Source organism: Asterias amurensis, chromosome 17, assembly GCF_032118995.1.
Source record: "Asterias amurensis chromosome 17, ASM3211899v1".
Classification (NCBI taxonomy): Eukaryota; Metazoa; Echinodermata; class Asteroidea; order Forcipulatida; family Asteriidae; genus Asterias; species Asterias amurensis.
The window spans coordinates 6,400,343-6,411,855 of record NC_092664.1 but is presented as its reverse complement, the minus strand read 5'-3'; the positions used below and the strand labels follow the sequence as shown (position 1 = coordinate 6,411,855).

The 11,513-nt window shown below is 37.9% G+C and overlaps 2 protein-coding genes across 4 annotated transcripts in view; one reads left to right on the top strand and one right to left on the bottom strand.

Moving 5' to 3' along the window:
* Nucleotides 1-49: 49 nt before the first annotated feature.
* Nucleotides 50-6,031, bottom strand: LOC139949682 (centromere protein O-like). Its single transcript, XM_071948155.1, has 7 exons — nt 5,957-6,031; nt 5,528-5,599; nt 4,720-4,889; nt 3,662-3,800; nt 2,756-3,018; nt 2,332-2,497; nt 50-1,852 (listed from the first exon to the last, which is right to left on the bottom strand). The coding sequence occupies exons 2-7, from the start codon at nt 5,562-5,564 to the stop codon at nt 1,752-1,754; spliced, it is 876 nt and encodes a 291-aa protein (XP_071804256.1). The 5' UTR covers nt 5,565-5,599; nt 5,957-6,031; the 3' UTR covers nt 50-1,751.
* A 21-nt stretch (nt 6,032-6,052) lies between these two features.
* Nucleotides 6,053-11,513, top strand: part of LOC139949680 (putative peptidyl-tRNA hydrolase PTRHD1) — a 54,674-nt gene continuing 49,213 nt past the window's right edge. For all 3 annotated transcript variants that reach the window (XR_011787564.1, XM_071948152.1, XM_071948151.1), the window contains exons 1-2: nt 6,053-6,187; nt 8,587-8,688. Coding sequence is in view for 2 of the 3 variants with exons in the window: in XM_071948152.1 (XP_071804253.1) it covers nt 6,089-6,187; nt 8,587-8,688 (201 nt within the window). In the remaining variant the exon portion in view is untranslated. The remainder of the gene's footprint in view (nt 6,188-8,586; nt 8,689-11,513) is intronic.

Here is an 11,513-nt window from a genome sequence, read left to right as displayed (position 1 = left end):
GATTTTTTAAATGTGCAACCCTTTTAATTGACTAAAGCCTGGTTCATACTTTATTTGCAACAGTTGAGCTTTTTAACTCCTGCAAAACATTCGCTGTGAAAACAGCCCTGTGATGTAAAAATTTGCATCGCACTCACGGGAAATATGAACCGGGCTTGACTTTTTTTATGTTAAATATTGGCTCATACTAGTTAGTAGTTAGTCAAAGATGTGAAACCTCTTGAAGGACACTATTGGTAATTGTCAAAGACCAGTATTCTCACTTGTATCTCAACCTATGCATAAAATAACAAATCTGTGAAAGTTCTGACTCCATTGGTCGTCGAAGTTGCGAAAGAATATTATAGAAGAAAAAACGCCTATGTCGAACAAGTTGTGCCCTGAATTCAAGAGAAATTATTTCTTTCTCAAAAACTTTATTACTATAGAAGGAGCTGTTTCTCACAATGTTTTATACAATCAACAGCTCTCCATTTCCAGTACAGTACCAAGTAAGGTTTTATGACAACATTTATTTTGAGTAATTACCAATAGTGTCCAGAGCCTTTAAGTTATATGAAATGACCTGCTTATAAATACACACATCTGAAACACTTGTTTTTACATTGGAAAGGGACACACATTTCATGCGATCACGCTCACACTGACATGTTGCTCTTTGAAAAATCGTCATGTATCAGGGATAAAGATTATTTATTGCAATTCACACCAACACCAATGTGTGTAAGCAGAGCTACCAACATTTGCATCTTGCAATCAGGGAGATAGTGTCCAACAATCACGGAGGTATTTTGAATTCCATTTAAAGTAATGGGGCAAAGGTTTCCATTTCCATATTCAGGGAGATTTCCAAATTTGTTCATCAGAATATGGACAGGTTGGTTGACTTTCAGGGAACTTTCTGTAGAATCAGGGACAGTTGGCAGCTCTGGTGTAAGCACTGTGTACCGAGAACCGTTTCACAGAACTCTGGAAAGTATCGAGTACACAGTGCTTACACACATCAGTGTTTAAGGGTAAAACCGAATACATGTAATAGTAACCAGAAAATACACATTGACTATTTGCAGGCCTAAGTTTACTGGACTCAAGCTTTGATGTTTCGTTCAGCAGAGTGTGGGTTCGAGTCCTGTGTGTGATACCCGTGTCCTTAAGCAAGACACTTGACCATTATTGCCATTTCTTTCAGATGGGACGTAAAGCCGTTGGTCCCGTGTGTTGTGTAATGCACGTACAAGAACCTGTTGCACTTATCGTAAAGAGAAAGGGTTCACCATGGTGTTCCTGGTTTGATTGGCAGCATGTTGAGTCACAGCACCTTGTAAACCATTACAAGGTGCGATGTAAAGGAATAGACCAATCCATTAAGCTCCGCTCCATTGCGTATTGACCAATCACAACCCATTTCCCAGCCAAAAGTCCGACAAAATAAAGTCCGACATGCGTGCGCGTATGCTTGGCGCGTGCGACAGAGTTATGAGAATGGCATTGGAGAGGCTCTTGTGTTCTTGCTCACATGTACGTCTTGGGCAGAGCCTAATGGAGTGGTCTATTGGTCTCATACTTCAAGCTTCACAATACCTTACAGGGGTTAAAGTGAATGTGGAAGCGCCTTGAACGTCACACAGTTGCACAGATCATATGTGAGTGCTACAGAAGCCACTATGATTAGTATTTATTATTAATGGAAGTATCCTTGCAATATGAAATTGTTTGTCCCTTCTTGATGATAAATTACCAGGCCAACATCGTTAATGTCTACACAGTGTTGATGATAATGCCAAGGAGAGCTCATGTTTCTGAAATGACGATTCAATTTGTCTCATTTCTGATGCAGTACGCTTTCCACCATCTGAAACAAAAAATATTTTTAAAACATTTCAATGCGTGATGAAGATTTATAGAATTGTTTTTTTTAAACAAAGTAATGGATGTTAGATTTGCACCGGGATAAAGAATATTATTTTGTTTTGCCATTACACCGATGTGTGTAAGCACTGTGTATTCAGTACTTTCTGTTCTGTGAATTCCTTTTTTTACAGTGTGGTGTTCACACTTGGTAAGACACTGCTCAAGAATTTGCAAAGGTCATCAGTTCAAATCCCACCCAAGTAATATAACTGTGTTTTTTTGTTCACAGAGCTCGGGAAAGTACTGAGTATACAGTGCTAACACACATCGGTGTAAAGGGGTATACCAAAAATATGCTTTATCTTGTTTATTAAATCCATGCTTTGCAAATTGTTGTTCTGACCTGCTTAATGCCTTTCCCACAAGCAATAATTTAAATATCATAAGTAGTGAACAGTTCAAGATTTGGTTCCGACTTACCATCTTTCAGTTGAACTCTTGTTGGTAATGCAGTTTTAAGGTCATCGTAGAATATCTCCATGTACACAGAGCTTGTGCGTTTGTTGCTAGGTAACAATGTCAGCTGAACGCAGTTAAATGATCGGTTGTGGGTCATGTCCTCGTGGATGCATTTTTTATGGTCTCGCTGAAATCAAGAAAGGAAAAAAAGAAAATTTCATTTTAACATCAAGTTCTTCTTCGTATCGAAAGTTGGTAAAAAAACCTGGCTGAGCACAGACAATTATTGCTTAAAACAGAAACAGGTTACCAGCCAAACTTATGTTAAGATTACATTGTTGTGACTGGTCCCCCACTAAATTTTTGCTTAACAAAGAAACTGTCAAGCAGTATTTTCTGCTCAATAGCTTTCTGAAATCGAGCCCCAACAACAAATAATGTTTACCTTTAGTTTATTGACTTGTTGTCTTCTAGAAACAAAGGCATTCAGCATGTCTCCAATCTCGTCAACAAAGTGTCTCATATCATCGTTCAACCATCGCTCTGCAATGTCCGCTACCGGCATGAAGTAAGGTAAGGTATGGCGATAGACTTGTAATTGACCTTTGAACTCTAGTTCCATGTAGTAAGGTTCGTAATATTCAGCCGAGTAGAATGTATCCCATCTCAGACGAATTCGTCTGTCACTTATGGTTGTAACTGTCACACCTGTAAAGGTACAAAAAACAAATATTATAGGCGCCTTTTTAATAAAACAATCCCTCAGTGAACATGAGGTTGGGTTGGCTTCATCTTTCTATACTTTCCCAGGCCTGATACTTCATGGAGGCAATGAAGGTGATTGCCACGGTGCCTCCAGGGCCCAATTTCATGGAGCTGCTAAGCACAAAAATTTGTTTAGCATGACAATTTTTGCCTTGATAAAAACAGGATTACCAACCAAATTTCCATTTGAAAATTTGATTGGAAGGAATTTTATACTAAGCAAATTTTTGTGCTTAGCAGCTCTATGAAATTGGGCCCTGGTCATTGCCTTGGTGCCTTTGAAATGTTACCGTTGAAATTTACAATTTCCTCATGGGGGATAGGGTGCCCTTTACCAAGGGTAAATGCCTTGGTGCCCTTGCCCTTTCGAAAACGAAGCATACAGAGCCACCACTGTGCACAAAAGAGATTTTTACATGGTGTCGGTGCAAACCTTAATTATTATAATGTATGTTAGTCGGTGGGCCTTGTATTTTCTAGCTGACTGCAAGCATCGGGGAACATTGACAAAGCACTTCATTCCTGGCATAAAAATAAAGAATTGCAGCTCTATCAATTGATTGTAAATTAAATCATTGATAGTTACCTGACAGTCTATATGCTTGAACAAACTCCAGCGCTTTTAGTCTCTTAGCAAAAGCCACTGAGCTAGTAGCAGCAGCCTGTTGGGCTTCTGTCGTCACCTCGATAGTACCATCTTCATTAGAGAGTAGTTCATTCAACACCTTAAAGCAATAATCACACAAAATGATTAAAAATAACTGTTTGACATCTAGGCAAAATTTCATGGCTCTGCTTAGTGTAAGCAGAGAATCGGCTTGATCAGAAACACCAGGGGCCAATTTCATAGAGCTGCTTAAGCACAAAAATCCATGCTTAGTAAAATCAGATTATCGGCAGACTCCACTCAAATGTTATACTGCATGTAAGTAAACAACAGTTAAATACAAGCAATGTATACATGGTATATATGGCATTAAATTTGGGCCAGTTACATGTAAAACAAGCAAGCTATTTTCGTGCTTTTAAAGCAAATTATTCGCTTAAGCGGCTCTATGAAATTGGCCCCGGAGCTTGAGTCCAGTGTGCTTAGCCGCTCGGCCGAAACACAACCACACTGGTGGTAGAAGTTGTCCATAATAATTTTAAAAGGTAACCTGTTAGTTCTTTAAAACAAAGCTACATGTAGAGGCTTTTCGATTGTGCAGCCAAGACTTGTATTAGGTTGAAAATATTAATAATTTTGCTTTTTATATAGCGCTCATGAGTCACACCCATCACTCAGTGACACTCAAGGCGCTTCAACATTTTCCTGCAAGGTATTGTGGAGCTTGAAGTATGAAACCGATTCTGTTGCAATAGCAGTATGGAAGGTGCTGTGGCGCAATCTGCAGCCAATCAAACCAGGAACACCGGGGCGAACCCCTTCTCTTTTCAGAAAGTGCATAACACACAAGTCCAATCCAAAGGCCCAATCTGAAGGCCGAAGCATCATGGTTAATTGCTTGATTAAGGAAACAAGTGTCAAGACCGGGACCTCGAACCCACACTCCGCTGATCAGAAACATCAGAGTCCGATGTTCTGATCCGCTCAGCAACAACACACAACATTATTGTTGATGTCAATTGCAGCTGCTACATTACCTGGCATGGGCCATGCTTGAGTTTGTATGTCAACCTATCATGCTGCTGTACCAGCTGCTGTAGCGTTTTATGTAACGCATCAAGCTGTCGTTGCTGCTTAGCTACAATCTCTCTCTCATCCAATGTATCGTGGGTAATGTTTTCCAGTTGCTGCAGGCTGTGCAAAGTGCCTTATAATAAAACACCATACATGTATCAGTGAATAAAATTAATGACATACAAGTTATGACTCAATATTGAAACAGACAATTAAGTATCAATCATCTTGTGATTGCAAGTCATGCAATCATAGTTCATTAGTTACGATAACGTAACCCTCCTCCCGACGGCCAGCCAGCAGAGGAGAGTTACATGTATGTTATCACCCTAATGCAATCACTGCTGATACAAACGTAAACGTATAAACTCAAAGCAACTTGTGATGGAACACTACTTAGGGAACACACACAGCTAGAGCTATATTATTATTAGTATTAACTTATTATAAAAGAAAAAGAAGAAAAAATCTTGATCAAGGATGGATTGTGTGATCAATTTGTCAGATTGTTTCTTTTGTTTTATATGTTCAAGTTAATTAATCTCATTTTACCCAAAGATCAAAACAAATAGCGAAATACAAGTTGTAAAACAATACATTGTTTTGCAAAACTTCAGTTCACGTAAATTATAAGTTTTCGAAGTTAATAAAAGTTTAAAGACTAAAATTTGTAAATAAAAAGTAACAAACATTTGTTTAATATATTTATAAAAACAAGCACTACTACTAGTACTACATCCGTCATTCCCATACAAACTAGTTTGTTCTTACCTTTGGTAAGTCGATTCAGAGATTTCAGGTCATTCATTTCAGCCACAAATATCGCAATCTATCGAAGAATTTCTATGAGAAGTTGTTAAAAAAGTAAAAACAAATAAAGTTTTATGATTGTTATTGTAAAACACTATATTGAGCGCGAAATTAAAACCTGCGGGATTTCGAAACTTGCACAGGCAAGTTTGAATCTTGCACCACAAAGTAATGCATAACCAAATGACTTGCGCGGACATATTTCAAATTTGCGCACATTTATTTTGCGCACAAACAATACAACCGTTGGCGTTTGCACTCTGGTGGAAGATTTGTAAACAAAATGGTAAAAATATCAATAATCCAGCATTATAAACCAACATTTTTTAGAAGAAATTATAATAATGTGGTTTTAGGAGTATCATCACATCTCTATAAAACATCACTTACCCTTTTTATGGGCTATATTTTGACTTTAACACCGGAAAAAGCAGTTTTGTCAGCAGACGACATTACGAATCTATTGATCATGCGCAGTAGAAGTGAGTAAAATTGTGATAACTATGGAGGGCGCACTTTACAATGGCCGCTCTGACAGTTCGTCCGCACGTGCAGTATGTTGTTGTTCGAGGAGATCTTTTACAAACATTAAAGTGGCCTACTGGAGCTGTAATTGCACAGGTAATATTCTATAAATAATATAGACAAAGTTTTCGGAGTTTTCCAAGTTCAAAGCTAGTTTATTTAGTGACTGACAACGTGTGTGTGTGACTATCCTATGCACGGCAGCAGTCGAACTCGAAATACTTTTGTGTAGACAGACTAGACCTAGCCCCCCACTTGTGTGTGGCCAAGGCTAGCTGAGCCATAGACTAGAACTCCTAGCTCAATGGCTGAGCCAAGGCTAGCAGGATTCAGCTAATAGCCTTGGCCACACAAGTGGGGCTAGACTAGACCTATCTCATTCATGACATCAGCGGCACGCAACAAAGAGGTTTTTCAAATTAATGTTAGCCTACTTCGACCCTACATGCTGTCTGAGCTTCAAATCACTCTTGTTGGTCAATTCAAATTTCTTCTTTCATTACCCTTTTGAAAAAGGCATACTTTTATTTTACTTTTTCACACACCAAAAAGAGTCAAGAGTCATCCACCCACTTTTGTTTTTTAAAACAAAAATGGGCTCACCGTTGTTAATGAATACCGCCCTCTCTTGACCTGTAATCAAGGTTTGGAAAGTTTGTTTTTGTGGGGGGTTTTTTTTTTGGGGGGGGGGGAAATGAGAACATTATTTTCGAATACAGCGAAGGCAGGCATGCTGTCAAACCTATATAAGTTGGTTTTTTTTTGTGAGAGCAATGATTACTTAATAAAATTTTGATAAAGTAGAGACAAATATGTTTTTTGTTTAAAGACACTATTGGTAATATTGTCAAAGACCAGTCTTTTCACTTGGTGTATCTCAACATGCATAAAATAACAAACCTGTGAAAATTTGAGTTCAATTGGTGGTCGAAGTTGCAAGATAATAATGAAAGAAAACACATCCTTGTCACTCGAAGCTGTGCGCTTTCAGATGCTTGATTTCAAGACCTCTAAATCTAATTCTGAGGTCTCAAAATAAAATTAGTTGAAAATGACTTTTCTTGAAAACTACGTTACTTCAGAAGGAGCCTTTTCTCACAATGTTTTATCATATCAACAGCTTCCCATTACTCGATACCAAAGGTTTTATGCAAATAGTTATTTTGAGTAATTACCGGAATACCAGTAATGTCCACTGGCTTTAAAATAACGATGTTTGTAATTTCTTATTTTATAGTTTGGTTGAAGTCAGAATTAAAATTTAAGTGGCTTGTTTATGTCAGTTTTTTGGCTTTTATCTTTAAAAAACGTGTTATTTTGTTCCCAAGATCTAACTTGTCACTCGTTTACTTGTAGTACACGAAGACTACAGATTGGGTGGGTTATTTATATTAAGTGGTTAGAAAGCACTTTTATAGATGTTTGTCTTTTTCATTTTATGGACAGTGAGCACTCATTTCTGCGAAAAGTTTTCTTCTTTAAAGTTAAAAAATTTGTGTTAGAAATGTTGGTAACGACGGGAACTTGAAGTCGGCAATTCTTACACAGTCTGAGCAAGCATTGGTTCTGCAAAGCGTTACGTTTAAAATCTCATAGCTCAAGTTTTTCAGAATCATTGTGCACCTTTTGCTCTCTCATTAGACAATTAGGCAGAGCGAAAAACGTAGATTGCGCACAGGTTTGTCCCAATTCGTTTAACAAATTTGTTGAATGCGCTCCACGAGCGTAGACTCAACAGGATTTTCATCATTTTAGCCTTAATTTAAACTTTTTTTGGAAACCTACATCTGACACAATCTTACCTACATATTAATCAGCAAAATCTCCTGTGTACCTCTTGTGAGTTTGAAAATTACTGAAGAGGTCTTCGATGCATTTTGGAAAAAAAAATCTTCCATAAATACATTTCTACAAATTGTTATAATTAATAATAAAAAAATCGGGCAGCGATTCTGTTACATCCAAAATAAAAAAATTGCCTAATCAAAATGAGTTATTTTGTTTTAAGGGAGGGGTGTGGATTCTGAAAACACTCACGCCTAGCTGGTCTCTGAACTTGGCATCTGTAAGGTCTAAACGTTTTAAGTTATTTTTAGCAATTGGGGAAAATGTGGCATAGTCATTTTTATTTTTAAATGACCAACCCAACCTCAGAGCAAGGACAGAACCCATTTCTCTTTGCCCCAACTGATCAGCAAAGTTTGCTTTTATTGCAAGAACAAAAACATATTGTTTAGAGTCAGTTCGAATCCTATGTTTCAGCAGTGTGTACTGCAACGATATTAAATTTGCATCAAGATAAGAATAAGACTATTCATTTTGGTTTTACCCATAAACATTGATGTGTGCTACCACTCATTACTTTCTCGAGTTTTGTGCTTAGAAAGGTTTTTTTGCTGATAGGCTTCATGAAATTGGGCTATGCTAACATTAGTCACCACAAATAAACTTGGCAGTTCAATAACAATCCTTTGATATTTACTTTTGATTTCTAGGCATGTCATGCTTGTACGGCGGCCTTACATTTATTCCGTAATGATGAGAATGTGATTCAGTATACAGCAGACTTGGACAACATGCACAAAGTGGTATTAGAGGTAAGCATTTAGCATAGAGTTATATATAAGAACTAGAGGGCGCACTGGCCTATATACGCGCCCCGGCATGCACGCTGACGGCCATTTTCTAAGTTGACAAAACAGCCATCTCACAGCGTGTGTTTGTGCTGCCATTTTGTAAGTTGAACAAACAGCATCGCGTGAGCGTTCAATAAAAAAAACTCAATAGTGTATTTCATATTCAACGAGCGTACAGAATGGCGCGCTTGTCATCTATCGGTTCCGTCGTGTTTGTGCAAGCAGCATAGCATTACCAGTGCGCCCTCTAGTTCTTATATATAACTCTACGGCATTTAGACTGCTATTGAATATAAGATATTGGTTCTACATGTATATTGTTCATCAGTCTTAATCAAAGGAACATTTTATTACAGAATTGGTTTTTGCTTTTAATTAATGGTAAGTGTAAGCACTTTAACATAAACTGACAAACCTGTAGAAGTTTGAGACCGATCGGCCATCTGGCTCGTGAGAAAATAGTGAAAAACAGATTTCACATTTTGAATGACATCAATTAAAAAAATCGAGTGATAAACTTCAATCAGGAAATTCATTTTACTTATTTCTCAGCATGACATTTCAGACAGAAATATTCCATCATCATTAGACCGTGAAGATCTGTGACCTTCATAATTTGTTTTCTTACCATTTCTGTAATAATCCTTTAGCTTTCCATCTTTTTACAAAATCTCTACAACATCAATTAAAAATTAATACAGAATGATAACAACAACAAAGCTTAAAACATTTCCTTTTTGACCAAAACTATTCATAAACACTTAGGCCTAGTTACTTTTAACATGCCACTTATAATACAAAATTTGAGTATTGCCATATTTAAAGACACTGCCGTTGATTTCACCAAATTCTTTCTAACTTCAGATTAATCTTAGGACTTAGGACAAGTCCCAGCCTTGCACTTTAACTTGCAAACCCTGAGATTAATCCTAAGTTAGGGCTAGTTACTCGTCATAACTCGAGATAGGATTAATCCTAGCGTTTTGTGAAATCGGCTGCTTGAATGACACCTTTGGTATGTCAATGACCAGTCTTCTCACTGGGTGTATCTCAACGTGTAGGCCTACGCATAAAAATAACAAACCTGTGAAAATTTGAACTCAATCGGTCCTCGAAGTTGTATATGTAGGAGTATATTGGAAGAAAAACACCCTTGTCGCTCAAGTTTGAATTGGAGACCTCAGCTGAGGTCTAGAATTCAAATTCAAATATTTTAGTGAGAAATTAATTCTTCCTCAAAAACTACGTTACTTCAGAGGGAGCCATTTCTCACAATTTGTTATACTATCAAACGCTCTCCATTGCTCGTTACCAAGCAAGTTTTTATGTCAACAATTATTTTGAGTAATTACCAATAGTAGTGTCCAGTGCCTTTCAAAATAAGTAACCTCTTTGAATCCACAAATTATTTTTGCCTTTTTGATTAAGTTGAATGTTTAAAGTTGCAGAATTGAAATGGTTCTTGAAAGTTCTATATAAAATATAATAACAACAAAGCTACAGATGAAAGTAGTCTCAAACAGGGGAAATGCGTAATGTTAAAAGTATAAATAGGTTTTACATTACACGATTAATTTTTACAACTTATAGTGTGGCCCCAATCCACTCATTCATCATTCTTCCCCTTCTGTGTCACTCCACACAACAAATGGTTTGAACTTTGATATGAAGATAAGATTAGACCAGTGATTCAGCCAAATTTTTATATGTGGACCTAGCAGTCACAGTCCTTCTGAATCCTTCATTTGGACAATATTTTTCTGATCATGTCCCCAAAATAGTGTGATTGCCAAAAAGGGCTACATGTAGACAGCTCAATTGCTAGAGCACCGACACGTTAATCCGGAGGTCCTTGGTTCAAGTTTCACACTTGGCAACCTTTTCTTTGTTCAACCCTAAATCATGCCCACACAGGCTAGATTTTGACAGTTGGATAGAAGGATCTGAGACTGTGGGACAATCAGGTATTGTCAGAGTGTGGGTTCGAGTCCCGGTCACTTTATTTCACCCTCCTTTGGGTTGGACTTAAAGCTGAAGGTCCCGTGTGTTGTGCAAAACTCATTAAAAAAAACAGCTTACACTTTTATCAAAAGAACGGGATTGCCCTGGTGTTTTCTGGCATGGTTGGCTGGAGATGGCAGCACAACACCTTGAAACCCTTGCAAAGATTTCTATACAAACCACTCTTTCTATTATACATGTGCCTGTCCCAGCCTGTAGTTCTGTTTTTCTATTAATGCACTGAGTCTGTAAAGGCCCGGTCACACAGGCCCTCGATAACGAGAACGAAAACGAGTATGTTAACAATGCATGCCCTCGATTGGTTGAATAAGCGTGGGCGTATTCTGCGTGGAGCATTTTAGCCAGTAGAATGCGTTCTCTTTGCGTTTGATCGTTATCGTTTTCGTTATCGCTGCAGTGTGACTCTGCCTTTAAAGGGTGGCTGCAGTGTTTTTTTATTCATTTAAACGATTAAACATGACTTTTTAAACCTGAATTTTTTATTAAATGCGCAAGTATTTTAAAAATGGTTTTCAAGAGATTAGGGGAACCCACCCCGCCCCTAAAAGGGAGCCTAAACGTGACGTCATGTCGGTAACCCGAGCCGTCGGGCCCCCTGGCTGTGTGCATATAAAGACGTGTGCACTGTGTGGTTAGGGACCAGACTCTTTTTGCCGACGATATGTTTGAATTCCCGACGTGACGTCGATGGTAGGAGTGGTAACAATCCACAAAAGGGGGGGGGCATGACTTATTCGCTAATTACGCAAGTCAGATATGTCGGG

Excerpts from the sequence above, each read along its gene's own strand:
- LOC139949682 (XM_071948155.1), bottom strand. The coding sequence starts at position 5,564 with ATGAATGACCTGAAATCTCTGAATCGACTTACCAAAG. Across the intron at positions 3,019-3,661 it reads TCAAGCATATAGACTGTCAG|GTGTGACAGTTACAACCATA; the intron begins GTAACTATCAAT and ends GTACCTTTACAG. Across the intron at positions 1,853-2,331 it reads AAGAGTTCAACTGAAAGATG|ATGGTGGAAAGCGTACTGCA; the intron begins GTAAGTCGGAAC and ends TTTTTGTTTCAG.